Below are 14986 nucleotides of genomic sequence, written 5' to 3'. Positions count from 1 at the left end.
CCACAATGCAACTGTTTCTAGTGACCACGTAAATATCGCGGGTAGCGCACTCCAGTGTTTATATCGCTCAGTGGTACGTACGCCATACGGTATCAATACTCGTTGTAAAGACAACAAATTTACAATATTTTAGCAATCGATGCCTTCACATTGTTGCTAGTTAACGCATATACTCAGTACTCACATTACAAAACAATTCCATAAGCTCAGCATCTGATATATCCATCGTAAACATTAATGACAAATCTTCGGCAGTAGGCAAACTATAGGCAATTTACCACTGAGCTATATGAAACTATAGATTACTAACCTACCGTAGGTTAGTAATCTATAATGAAACTGCTTCGCGGTACCGTAGGACCACTAGGTGTTGCTGTCCCGCCATAGTTGACAATGGAGTATAACGCCTATCTTATAAAGGCTATGATCATAGCAATTTGAGTGGAATATCGGATCTGGGATTTTCTGGGCTCATTTAGCGTTCACATCTGCGTTTTGCCGAAATATCTCAGTGGCATCCCTGGAACCAGCTAGTTATCATAGTTCCGTGGAGTGTCGATATCTCTTTCATCATCATCGACATTAGTTTATGAGCAATTTAGCAATTCTTTACTGTACAATATGATGTCACTATCGTATCCTAGCAACAAAATCAGTTAATGATTTATCTTCTTTGTCTTGCCGCTATTCTTCGGCTGCTATCAAGTTACGACCGACCGACTTCTCCAGCAAAGCGGCTAAGCGTCGACTTCTCATAAAAGCTGGATTCGGTATTATGCAAATTTTAGACGTATGCCTTGACCAGACTGGCTCGACAATAAGGTGCAGTGGAAATGGCGTTATAGACATCGTGTGGTCTTACTGGGGAAGACATCGTGGAAATAAGTCGTGAGTATAACAATATACCTACGGTGCTTGTAAGCTCATCTGTTTATGCAATATCGGTTGACAAGTTCTGTTTTGCCTACTTGATACAATGCTGTGAAAACTCCTCAGGTAGGCGATACGACATGGTATGTCTGTTTATATGGCTCAGTGTTGCCAACCACCACACCATCGAATGTTGACATGGAATGGTAACGACCATTCTGCTTAGTTCCGCTTCGCCGGGGCTGTAGTCGGGATGCATTCGCGGCAGCGACTGCCGACGCCGACTATATGCAGTGATCGGGTACCTATGGCTCGCGAGCCATATATGGCTCTTTTGGGTATAAGATATGTCTTTTTACCGAATATTTGTTTTTGTACTGAATTGATCAATATTGCAACGACTTTTAGCAAATTTTCATCACGGCCAGAGTAATCATTCTCGTGGCAGTATAAGCATGTATTTGAGAGGTAAAGAAAATGCTATCTTCAGAATTAGGGGCTCAGACCATTCTTTTCAAAATCCTCAAATTTAAGGTACTGTCACGTCGGCGACCAATATCACTCGCGAATTTAATGTACCCGACTTGAAATCTTGGATTGTGCGATACGTTGATTAATCAAAGAGCGGAGCAGACATGGCAATGCCCATATCACAACGCAGTTTTCAAATGCACATTGTCTTCCTGATCTATGGCACGAAATGACCTGCCGTGGACGTGACATTAGGGTTGTTCAAAAATATTTTATTTTCCAAATTTCACTCGCTTTAGTGATATAATTGCCAGGTTGCCCAAAAAAACGCTACACATTTTTTTTACTACATACGCTACACACCAAATTTCAGTCAATTCCAACCAGTAAAGGCCGTGCAATCCTAAATTGAAATTTCGACCATTTTTGAATTTATAGTATACGGTGGCAAATTTCGTCACTTCGATTTGACCAAACATCGTGTTCCAGGCATACCTGAAGGAAAGTGATGGATTTTTCAAGGCTTTTCATCTTGATACTGACCTGTGATAGATTTGAGATGATGAAATTGCTAATTAACGAAAAAATAATTTGACACTGATTTGCTGGAAATGAGTCAACGAAATTGAAATAGTCTCGTTAAAACGATGGTGATATATTAGCAAATAAAATACTTTTAAGCCTGAAATCGGGCACCATGAAGAGAAAATTAACTGAAGCATAGGTAAAATACAGCACAATATATTTCCCACGTTAATATCGATACCATAAAGTATCTTTTGTCGAGCCGATGTAGATCTGAAGACGTTGTGGCTGTTTTCTTCGCAATGCGTTATTATATTTGCTTTTCACGACTCCTCTATACCTCTTCAAGGCGAATTACGAATGCTGAGTCATTATATTTTCGAATTTTAGCGGATCCGCATCATAGGGCATTTATATGAACTGTAGTGAACTCGCGCCAATGAACAATGGGATGTTTGAGGTATATGTCATGTGACCTGTTGGTTGATAATAATGATGACATATCTTCCTCATATCCATAAATCTTCTGAACCATTTCATATCATTGTGTGTGTCTTGATTGGATGAAAATACAATCTCCTGATTATTGATCATTGTCTTACCATACAATTGTCTTCACTTGGCCTAGTAATACGGCAATGCGCGTTATTGCACTACTGCAAAAAGAGTTTTGTTTTTGCTGATAGTGAAAGATCCCATAGATGATTAATACGCTCTATAAAGTTGGTATGTTACAATTTGGTTTCCCTGGATTTTGGAGCAAATAACAATCATATCTGAAGTACCATTTATGTCATTAATTGGTGTGTAGACCAATTTCGATTGCAATCAGCAGCGTTTGTCTGGGCCGCTGACTGATGCTAGTGCTTGTGGAACTGCGATTTTGGAATCAGTGAAAAGATAGAATCAATCGAAATGGAGTTTGTTCGGTTCTATTAGCAATAATTATCAAATCTCTACACCACAAGATTACGGTCCAATTAAAAGATGAGGGGTAAGCAAACATTGCACAGTGAGTTCTTCATGGCGTATCTAAGGGGTCGTTGTCTCAAATACCGAAACTTGAGACCAACATCGCTATCAACCTAATGATGGCCTGAGATTCCTTGAATGTCTGGAGAATGATGTGTGATCTCTGAAACTCGATGTGGTGGTATATTTATCCGTTAGATGTCTAACTTCTCTTTATTTCCGCTAGTAATTATTTTGTGCGTTTGCCTATCAGTTAATTTATCATTCTGGTGTAGGGCATTCTGAGAGTAGCATGTGTTGCCTGATTTTCTTCTATTCTAACGTTTATATTCTTTGAAGCATAGTCTACACTTTTAGTGAAAAAAAGCTTAGAAAACCGTATGGCCATTGGTGGGTTTTCCTCGCAAGGTCACGACAGTCGACACAATGTCTCACAAGTAGTAGTTCGCTTGCCAGAGGAATATAGACATTCTACGCAGGATATCGAAAAAATGTCATAATGCGCTGTGAAGACAATATCCACAAGCTTATTTGCTCTGAATATATGTGAAATTCACACTGAAGTGACAAAAGATATCGCCTAAAATATGGGAAATATATTTACTATATTTTACCTGCCTGCCAATTCATTTTCTCTTTATGGTCCCGGATTTCAGTGCTAAAAGTATTATTTGCGATGCATATCACAATCGTTTTAACGGGGCTCTATCAATTTAGTTCTAGATTATCAGTGTCATATTCATTTTTCATATATTAGCCATTTCATCATCCAAACTCTATCACATGCATTCATCAAGATGTACACACGTGAAAAAAGCATCATTCTCACTTCAAACATGCCTGGAACAAGATGTTTGGTCATATCGAAGTGTCGATATTTGCCACCGTAAATACTATAGATTCAATAATGGTCGAAATTTCAATCCAAGATTGCACGGCCTTTACTGGTCGGAATTGACTGAAATTTGGCGTATAGCGTTTTTTCAGGCTACCTTACAATTTTATCACGAAGCGAGTGAAATTTGGAAAAAACAGTTATTTTTGAACAACTCTAACGTAACATTCACAATTACAAACTCGAATTACAAACAACGCCATAGCTTTCCACGTTTTTGATTGGGAAATAGCTCTGTGGTACCGGCGATAAAATGTAGTCGTGTTGCGCAACGTTATGTTGCCGAATACTTTGAGAATTGAGAAGTCTATCAGTATTTAGATTTTCGGAATCAGCGTTACAGTTACTTTCGATAAATATCAGACATCAGTTATAATAAATTTAAAGGTATTAACGATGAATTGCGTTATCAATGGTGAGGCTTGGACCGTCTGTGACTTACCTCTCGTTTTGGGCTTAGTTTTCGAACAATAAATTCCAGTTTTTACAGAGAGAATGTGGCGAACACAACGAATCTCATGTAGCGAGTTCGAATTAGCGCTGCCATGATGTCACACATTTTCAATTAGCTGATAGGCATGTATGGCTCTTTAAGAGTTAAAATGGAAAAATAGGGTCAATATGGCTCTTCCGACAAAAAAGGTTCCCGACCCCTGATAGGATTCCTGGCAATCCAAAAGTTATCGTCCCATCCATAGCGCAGAATATACTGAATCTGGTCTTGATCGAAAGCTACTGTCGCACTGATTCCGAATATAGATATTTTTCCAATTGTTGCGTATACCCGCCTCCCGATAAAAGATTGAATTAATAGGCCTAAATCAGGGGTGGGCAATTATTTTCCTCCGCGGGCCAAATGAGAAAAATAAATACGTTGGCGGGTCAACTGAAAAAATGTAGCCAAATTCTCCAGTGTGTTTTAATTTTATTTCTAAATTACATTTTTAATAAATACTGCTCAGTGAATGTGTTGATATTAGGTAATGAGAAAGTGGCGGATAATTTAAAAAAATATCTATTAGCTGTAATGGTTCGAAACCATGCTAAACGTGATATATTTTATCTCTCTTTAAACCCCTATCCCCGTTCTTCTATTAAGACTCTAAAACTGTGGTTCTCAAACTTTTTTAGGCACGTCTCCTTTTATGATAGTGAGCAATTTCGCGCCCACTTATCATGATATCACAAAATAATGAAAAGTGCAACCAGAATGATAGCAATCCCAACGTCTGATGGCATGTAACATTATATCTGTTGATGAGAGAATTGTGAAATATATGAAATTGGACAGTACACAGGGCAACAACTATAAGCTGGTGGTATATCCCGCCGAGCGCGAACATTTTTTTTTCAGTAAGCTTCGGCTTCGCGCCACTCTTCTGATGCTTTCACGTCTCCCAGTTCGAGAACCACTGCACTGAAATGTATATGCAATAGCACAAAGCTCATTTTCTTAGTCGCTGCCTTCCGAGCAGTGTGCACTGTGCAGGTTAAATAGCCGTTATGTTGAGCGAAGCTTGCAGTTTTTCTGAACTTCGCCCTCCCTTGACCGAGTGTTTCGTGCTTTTGTCATAAGACCAACTTTAATCAAAATCCTTTGTCTCGACGACATGATCGGCAAAAACTGAAAGGATAGGTTTAACCCTGACTCCATAGTATGCGAATATTTAGTACTCCAAATTCTAAACCTAAGCCTTCTTTGAATTTCAGTTTTCGGCTTTCTTTCTTTTTTTGGCGTGCCCGTTAATCCTTTATGGGTGATAGATATGATGAGTCATAGTAATTGCGAGCCCTGATTGACTCGTTTTACGAATTAGGGATTTGGGAACATATCACGTCACAAATTTGAAACACATACCGTATAATGCGTAATGTGACAATGTCAACAAGGAAGGTTTGAACTAAACTATATGGAAAGAGTGATTCCTTGTGACTTCAATTGCTACTCATACTTTGCCACATTGCCTTTATTTTTAATCTGGATTACGCATGCCAGGTATACGTAGTCAGCGTAATCGAGGCATATCAATGAACAGGCTTCAAAGTAAACGAATTTCCTGTTCATTTGATACAGCCTATGGTTTTAGTCATTCAAAAAGCAAGTTTTATGTTTTGAATTCCAAGCAACCTTTCGCGGGCCGCACAGAATAGCTTCGCGGGCCGCACTTTACCCAGGTCCGGCCTAAATAAAAATACGCATCATGTGCAGGCGGGACCGAAACAGAACTTCGTCAGTCCCCCCAAATCGTTGGTATTGGGAACCCTATTGGGTGATAAACCAAACTTCTGGAGGCCGTTCTGGGAAGATCACAGACCGCCCCCCAGACTATAGGTTTTAGTCGCTAGTTATCATCGAGATTTTTATCCTCATTCTGCTCACGTAATCAGATTTATCGGTAGAGCAGAGTGAGGTATCTTGGAAAATGTAGGGCCCGTAAATAATAATTAAATATACCTTCGGGTGAAACCCGTTGGTATAATGACTTCGTTACCTGATGTTATTTCGTGACCTCCTGTCTGCTATCCCAAAAGATATTGAAATCGCCTAAACGTACATAACTAAAAGACGCATACGATTTCAAATTTACCAATTTGCCGGGATAGCATTTATCTCGTGGGGTTCAGATTGACCCGACAGGAACAATCGCCGCCAAAAAAGACACACCAAGGCCGATATAGTTTAACCCAACACGAAGTGCGACCCCATAAAGATCGCCAGTAATAATATCATAACTTAGCATTATGTCTGTGGAGGGAATTTATGTATGAAAGATCGCCCCAGATGTTGGCCGGATCCTGCCCGCGACGGGATTTTGTCCGGCCCGCGGACAGGTTCCCGTCTTATATGATAATGTGGCCCGCAGCCCCAGTCTGCCGAGATTTCCCATTGCTTGCCTACTACGTCAAATTTTAGCGATTGTATGTTGATATATACGTGAATGCGCAGCGTGCGAGAGTGGAGCTTACGCGTAAGCTCGTCGAAGCGAGAAGACTTGCATTATCGGCATTTACGATGTACTTAGTCCTAATGAATTAATATCTTGGTAAATTTGGGTACCAGGCATATCAAACGCCTTGAAATCTTAATTAAGGATTGCACCGTGCGTTAATTGATCACAGAGAAGCAGACATGGCGGCGCCTGTATGACAATGCTGGTGTCAAATTCACCTTGTATTCGTCATTTTCTGCGAGAAATGGCTTTGAAGTGACATTGCTGTCGTTGAACCACATTCATTAAATACGATTTATTCCTTGTATATGTGGATATGGATAAATGGGCGAATAATGTATCGATTCAGCAATCCGGCCCGCCGACTGCAGAAGTTGCCCGCCCCTGGCCTATATTAATGTACGTACACGATATCTAGCGACGATTCGGGCCACATAATGCCACATGCTGAAGTACATATTGACGTTTTAAACTTCGCCAAATGTATGAACTGGGGCAATCAGATGAGATAATATTCCCATAAAATGCCACCAATTTCGACGATGACTTGCAATAGGGAATATAAGCTTATGCCTTAGGCCAGACTTGAAAATGTATTCGACGTACCATTGAATCGCGTACTGCGCAAAGAAAATTTCGATATTAATTAAAATCTCTCCAGAAATCGAGAGTCAATTCGTAAATTCAAATTGCATGTCGACGACCGCCAACACGTACTAATTGAATTACGTGTCCACGGCCGCACAAAATTTCCTTCTACGGCCGAAGGTTGGCCACCCCTGGTGTAGGTAATAGAGATGCTTTTGTTTGTTTGTGGTATTTATGGTGTTTGTCGACTACTGTGGTCATTTGCACCAGGCCGATATTGCTCATTATTTTCCGTAACTGCCGACTTACAGCACGGCCCACCTCTAGGCTTTTTGTAAGACACTGCTTACGCAGATGAGGTGGCGAGGAGGAGCCTAGGTAAACCTCCAACAATTAGGTATCGGAATTCTGAAGTCGACCTCGGACATGCTATTTGACTAATTCCTAAATTTCGTTTCTGACCAATGTTTATTAGTAGTAAGAAGGTGTAATGAGAAAATTAGTAAGTTACATCTCTGTATTGGTTGCTAACTCATACACGTAAGAGCTACGTAAGGTCAAAATTTGGTCAAGATTAAGTTTTTTCAGGTAAAAATCTTTCCTTTTTTTTAGGTAAAAAAAATTTCCCTAGTTATGAGATAATCATTTAACAGTCACTGTGGGATATAATTTTCGAAATAAATTGGTAATACTGTCTCCGGGAGGAAATCCTAGAATATGCGTAAATATCCATAATTTTGAAGGCTTTAAGTAGGCTGAAAAATTTTTCGTAAATCAACATCAACAATAATATTTTTTGAGCAGATTTATGATACTTGAAATTTTTCTTCGCGCGTGGCGCGATTTAATGCTATGGATATTGATTCTATTATCGGGACCACCGCCCTCGCAAAAATACGATAAAAAATAAATCAAAATAACTATAATTTACTGAAATAAGTTTAAATGTAATCTCAATTAAAAGAGAACGGTGTATTCCTAGAGTTGGTTGAGACCGTTTGCGGGTCGTTTGTCTTTATTCCAGGGCAAGGTGATACTTGGTTGTACACCGAAACGTTTCTTCCCTCGATATTGTCGAAGAGAAGAATATCATTCGAGTGGGCGTAGTCGGTTTATCTACGGCGAAAGACTATACACGACTCTCAGTGGTCGACTCGAAATAGACCCACTACCGTAAAATTACATGAATGCCATCACGAATTACGATCAAAACCCTTAAAATGTCACGCTCTAGCACCATATACTTGCGAATAAACGATTGCTTACATTTTTTATTGATGCCAATTTTTGAAAGTCCACCGGTCCGCCAGAATTTTCTTAGGTCAAAATCTTCCGTTTTTAGTTGAAGAAAAATCGACCTAACTACCAATTATATTTTAGGTGTGGTGGCAACGCAGTCAGCACCTCTTGCGGCTCTCCCAATGTTGAGTCTATTTTGAAGTCAATTTGTCAAGGCAAGAAGCAGTGTACTGTTACTGCTAGTAACGCAATTTTTGGCAGTCCTTGCGCCCCTGGGGTGGATGAGTATCTCACATTTGATTATGAATGCGTACCCGGTAAGTACCTTGTTTCAGGGTGGTTTTTTAGTCTTCATGTAAGCAGAAGAACGGCAGAACGGTGCAGTGTTGCAATTTAGTAATGAATCGCGCCAACAGCCCTTGCCTCTATAATTATGACTTTTTTGATTCTTAGGTCCTCCAACTACTACTACTGCTGCCTTGACGACGGAAGCAGAATCAACTGCTGCTGCCGTGACGACATTGCAATCCACTGCAGAACCAACAACTGATTTCACGACAACATTGCAATCCACTGCAGAACCAACAACTGATTTCACGACAACATTGCAATCCACTGCAGAACCAACAACTGATTTCACGACAACATTGCAATCCACTGCAGAACCAACAACTGATTTCACGACAACATTGCAATCCACTGCAGAACCAACAACTGATTTCACGACAACATTGCAATCCACTGCAGAACCAACAACTGATTTCACGACAACATTGCAATCCACTGCAGAACCAACAACTGATTTCACGACAACATTGCAATCCACTGCAGAACAAACAACTGATTTCACGACAACATTGCAATCCACTGCAGAACCAACAACTGATTTCACGACAACATTGCAATCCACTGCAGAAACAACTACTGATCCTGTAACCACTCCACAATCCACTGCAGCACCAACTACTGTTGCTGTAACTACACTACCATCTACGTTAGAGCCAGTTACTGATCCAGTAACTAATCCGCAATCCACTGCGCAATCGACAAATGTACATGGGTCCACTTCGCAACCCACTGCAGAACCAACCATTTCTCCCGTAGCTAATACGCAATCTACTGCAGAACCAACTGGTATCCCAGTAATGAATTCACAGTCCGTCGTAGAACCAACTGCTGTCTCCATTACCTCATCGCAATCCACTACGCTCCCTGTCGCTCTCCCCTTGTCCACACTGGAGTCTAACGCAGAATCAGGAACAACGAGAGAGCGAGCTACAACTCTGAAATTTACGGAAGCAGGAAGTGAGAATTTTTCATCACATCACCTCTTGAGCCGTCATTTTGACACCCTTGATTTTCTGTTGATCAAAGATAGTCATGCCATGTGTATGGATTTTGACCCCTTAAATTGTATGAACGGCTCTGCGAGAAAAATCGTATCCGTTTGTGAAGGTCAGCGATATCTCCCTGATGAATTAATAATTTCCAAATGACGGCGTGTCTATTTGATTTAATCCAAGTCTGTTGCAGTCAACACAGCATTGCCAACGACTATACAGACATCGTCACTTACAACGGGCTCACAGTCAACTGTACGGAGGCTACCACAGCGCACTTGGTTCGGAAATAGGTTGAACCGTTTGTCTTAAATTATCTTTTATCTTTATATTCAATCACCATGGAATAATATCCAGGCTACGATCTGGAAATTCATGTTCTGCTCTGCCATGTTATTATCCTTCATTTATATTTCAGGTTCTGGTGCGGCAATGTCGAGCGCGGCTCTGGGTGGCCTTCTTGTTGGAATCTTTGTTGTCCTGATCATGGTCGTTTTGGTACTGATATTCAGGAAAAAGTAAGTTTGGCTTGATATTCTCGCGGGGACGTTCCATCCTGTTGTTTCGACTTCTCTATATCTCTGATTATTTGTGATCTTTAAAATATACAAGATTTTCATCGCTGATTATTGTCAATTCCAATGATTGAAAGATTAACGCAATCCTTTGCACAGCGTTCTACAAATTTGTCAGTATACAGAGTTAAGTGCTCCCCGAACCCCTTTTCTCGCGGCCAATATTATTCATAAAAAGCTTAGATTCTAAACCAGTGGTTCCCAAACCTTTTCAGCTTGTGGTAGCCTACACAAGAAAAGTTGGTTGAAAAAAACTATTGCCATGTGTTAATGCGATGAGGGTTCTTATTTATACCAACGTCCAAGATATACGACTGAAACGAGGCCGTATTCTTGACCAGCACGCCTCATTTGTTCGTCGATTTCAATTGAAAAGTCTCTCTCGTGCACAGCTTCTAATTTCAGTCAAAACAGAATCGCCATATCCCCATAGCCATGAAGACGCAAATGGCAACTAAACTCTGGGGGGGGGGGGGGTCGTTCGCTAACCGTTGTCTTTTAAAAGTGGCACGCACCATCTGACTGGATGAACTCAGCTCTTTTAAGCAGCTATTCATTGATGTGGTTATAGTTTTAATCAGAGATGACCAAAGTAGCCAGATTTGCTTAGGGTTGCATTTAAAACGAACGATGTTTTAAAGCAGTGTTTAAAACAAATGCCTTTTTTAAAACATTTTTTTTAAACGTTGTCTAATAATGTCATATTGCAAATAATTCCGAAAAAACCTGTTATATCAGCCCACGGGCAATTTGCACCCAACATAGTCTACATGGGGAGGCTGAAACCCTCGAAATCGTCACCGGCACAACATGTACAGCAGGTAGATATAGATCAGGGGTCACCAACACGCAGACCGCGGGCTGCATGCGGCCCGCAACGTCGTATTTTGCGGTCCGCGATCTGATTTCAGATTTCAGGAAAACGCTAAGTCAAGCATTTTGAAAAGCTGAAATTGATATCAGTTTAAAAATATTGTTCTTGTTGTTTGAAACTAAGCTATTCTCATGTGCCCAACGTCCATACTCCTCACTAACTGAAACGTCTTCGGCGATGGCAACAGCATTCCATCAAGGGAGAGTCAGCTGATATGTATAGGCATATTGCCGTTCCAGAAATTGCCAAGACCGAGACGCTTAGGACGTACCCACACGACCAAGCGTTACAAAGAGATAGTCTATCAGCTAGTAAAGTGTCTCTCTAGCCCCGATATCGATTCCTTAAGTCACCGAAAAGCGTTGTAATTGTCAGGTATTGTACGCAGCTCATAGTTCAAAATAAAATGAAATTAGTGATATGATCTTTTTGTTATAGAATATTTGTATTTCTTTATCAAAAGATTACTTCTTTTGTAGTAACTATGCCCGTCGCTCATGTTAGCGAGCAATGAGTTGTACTGACTTAAGGATTTTAAAGAAATACGCGTTTGCTAAAAGGGTGACATCAATTTTGTCTCGATATTGCATTCTTGCTGCCCACGACCCGTTTTGAGTTGGCGACCATCGGTATAGATCATTGGTACGGAATGGGTGTTTTGATGATGAAGACCGCCGACCGTAAAAATGCTGCATAACGATGCAGTCCTAGTTGAAGATATTTTTGGTCTGTTTATGACAGTGGTTGGAAGCTCTTTTCGTTGACGGAGCGATATTTACCCTATATTTTCAATTGTTAATATCAACCCACTGTGACGCCAAAATGGAATATTCGTGACGCCATGGCTAAAAAACAAAACAAAAAACAATAAAAACGATGTTTTGAACAAGAGCCGTGTTTCGAACACGTTTGTTTTAAATTGATTTTTGGTTCAAATGTATCCCTAGTGTTGCTACTTTGAAGTAGAAAAGGAGGTTCGAAGAGTACTCAAGTAAGTAGTTTCAAGTAGCATACTTATTACTAACAGCTGATTTTGGGTGGCTTTTTTCGAAATTGCAATGGGCATCTTCTCGACTACTACAAAAAGATTATAATGACACGTCATATTATAGGTGCAATTTTCTAATATGTACTCAGTTATTACGGAGTGGAACTATTTTAAAACATAACCACCCGATTGTGTTGAACATGTAGGCAATACCCATACTTGAGTACCACAAAATAATAGAAGTACTACATTATTGACCGTTGCATGTTCAATCGTGAGTTATAGACTATAGTGCATACACTTGAGTCATTTTTCAGACCCTTTCATTTTCACCTTCCACTCGAAATAGTCTTGCGTATCCTTTAAAGAGCTATTTCTAATTGTTATTGAGAAGAGTTTCTCGGCAATATTTCTACTTATACTTTGACCACCTCTTGCTTTATACCGGCATTGTCCGCTTTCAGCAAAGTATACGCGCAGGAATATCACGACGAAACATCGGAGCAGGCGGTTGAAAACGGTCTCGACGATTCGACAGTCGGAGAGAAGGAAAGCTTGATCGCAGAAACTGCGCGCGAACTCCCGCAGGTTACCGTAACGTCAAAATCAGGGCACGATGTTAATAACAGTGTTAAAAGTTCGAGGCAGGAAGCATCACAGTCGCAGCTGTTTGAAGCACATCACGTCAGCGACGACGGGAGTGAACCGGAATGTCTGTCCATAAACGAGAGCAGGGAAATAGCAATAAGCGAATGGTACTTGGACGACGAGGAATATGATGCTATCGAAGACAAGTGTCAAGAAGCTCAGGTTAGATCTTCCCGTGGATCCGTTTGGACGTACGTCTCCGTTCCGACGTCTCAGGGCAAGAAATCAGCCTCGGCTGAGAACCGTTCCGAGTCCGGTAAAGATGCGTTAAAAACCGCGCTCTCGCTGAAATCCACGACCAGCGTCAAGTCACAGGTACATATAGAACACGATTCTGCTGAAGTGGAACGTTCTTCGTCGCAGAAATCTGTGCTGAACCATTTCGATCTCGGTAAAGATGCGATAGAAACCGCGCTCTCGCTGAAATCCACGAGTAGTGTCAAGTCAGATGTGTCAATAGAACACGCCGCTACTGGGAAAGAAAGTTCTCTCTCGCAAACATCTGCTGCCGACTTGGCGGCAGTTGATTGCCAACCGCAAGGCGTGTCTCTTCAGGATTCTGCTTCTAACGGTTCGATCGCAACTGGAGGAGATTCGACCAAGTCCAAAGCCGCGATGCAAGATTCCGCTGGTGGGCAAGAGAAAAGTGATTAGTCTACGGAAAAAGAATACCATACATGGCGCTGGAAAATACGGAGGTGTTGCAATGACCTTATTCAAAATCAGTGTAGTGCAGTGACCATGAAGTTAAATATACATTCATATAAGTGCAAACGTAAGTTCATAACTGTGCGTAATCTGCGTATATTTGATATGATTGATTGACAGGACAGTCACTTTAACAAGGCTCGTGTTCAGGGCTGTGGAGTCGGTAAATTTTACCACGGACTCCAGCTCCTACTCCAGACATTTTCATTATACCGACTCCAACTCCGACTCCACACATTTCAATATACTGACTCCTGAGTCTTTAAACGTACCGACTCCGGCTCCGACTATTTTCTGAGAGAACTCCGACTCCAACAGTAGGCCTACTTCAAAAATTTACTTCAAAAATTATATGTCACAGTGATGTTTAAAGGACTAGCATATAGCCATTAACATCAAACATTTAACATATGCAACATATGTTTTACGATGGCATGCAAAATTGTTTCATTGTGGCACAGCTCGAATTATTGACTATGCAATTAACAAGAAAGAATGCCTTTCTAAATATCGTTCATTTTTTAAAGTTTTTATAACATGGACTCTCCAATATCCTAATATGTATGAATCATTCGAACATGACATATTTCCAATCCTGTATAATTAAAACGTAGATAAAGCAATCGAAGGGTAGCTCTTGTGTATTAGTCAGAAACTAATACAGAGATCTAACTTACTAATTTTCTCATTACACACTATACTAATTATACAAGCACACACACACTCGTTACTAATAAACATTGGTCAGAAACGAAATTTAGGAAGTAGTGAAATAGCATATATATATATATATATATAGTCTAAATGCACTTGCTCAAGTATTCAAGGACTAGGGCATGCAGTCTCTCCTAATCATTTGTTCGAACCAAGCAGCTAAGCTGCACTACAAATATTTCAAATTTTGCCAAGTGGGAAGCAGCGTTTGGTTATATTTTCATCCATTTTACAAAACCAGACGATGTATTTATTCTGTCACAGTATCATGCTGGTATAATTCCAAAAAATGCAACAATTTGTGAATGCATCGCGAAGATGCATATTGCGAATTTCTTCCTTTATGCAACTGAATTGTAATTTGCTAATAATGTCCAATTTTATCTATATCATTACTAATAACAGTGATTGATGGTACATAAAAATCCTCTTTTAGTTATTACTTAATATTAGTAATCTAAAGATAGCTTTGAAAGCAATTGTTTTCGTAATAAAGAAGTCGGAGTCAGGGTCATTTTCACAAACTCCGACTCCAGTCAGTATTTTTCCACGACTCCGACTCCAGCCACTATAGTTTTCACGACTCCGACTCCAAGTCATGTTTAAAAGAGACTCCGACTCCATTAAG

At 40.3% G+C, this 14986-nt stretch overlaps 1 protein-coding gene and 1 long non-coding RNA gene across 2 annotated transcripts in view; both read left to right on the top strand.

Moving 5' to 3' along the window:
* Window positions 1-14986, top strand: part of LOC145448138 (uncharacterized) — an 88834-nt gene that overhangs the window by 23575 nt on the left and 50273 nt on the right. The gene's annotated exons all lie outside the window — the stretch shown is intronic.
* On the top strand, window positions 670-13710 carry LOC145448129 (uncharacterized). Its single transcript, XM_080326454.1, has 5 exons — window positions 670-888; window positions 8653-8828; window positions 8965-9816; window positions 10270-10369; window positions 12753-13710. The coding sequence occupies exons 1-5, from the start codon at window positions 776-778 to the stop codon at window positions 13588-13590; spliced, it is 2079 nt and encodes a 692-aa protein (XP_080182580.1). The 5' UTR covers window positions 670-775; the 3' UTR covers window positions 13591-13710.

The sequence above is a fragment of the Botryllus schlosseri genome, chromosome 10 (assembly GCF_051294905.1).
Source record: "Botryllus schlosseri isolate E-star chromosome 10, Bs_hap1, whole genome shotgun sequence".
Taxonomy (NCBI): domain Eukaryota; kingdom Metazoa; phylum Chordata; class Ascidiacea; order Stolidobranchia; family Styelidae; genus Botryllus; species Botryllus schlosseri.
This window is presented reverse-complemented; position numbering and strand designations above follow the sequence as displayed.

What these genes read in the sequence shown, in the direction of transcription:
- LOC145448129 (XM_080326454.1), top strand. Translation starts at nt 776, where the DNA reads ATGCAAATTTTAGACGTATGCCTTGACCAGACTGGCTCGACAATAAGG. An exon ending in GAAATTTACGGAAGCAGGAA is followed by an intron (nt 9,817 to 10,269) that starts GTGAGAATTTTT and finishes TTTATATTTCAG; the next exon opens with GTTCTGGTGCGGCAATGTCG. An exon ending in GTACTGATATTCAGGAAAAA is followed by an intron (nt 10,370 to 12,752) that starts GTAAGTTTGGCT and finishes GTCCGCTTTCAG; the next exon opens with CAAAGTATACGCGCAGGAAT.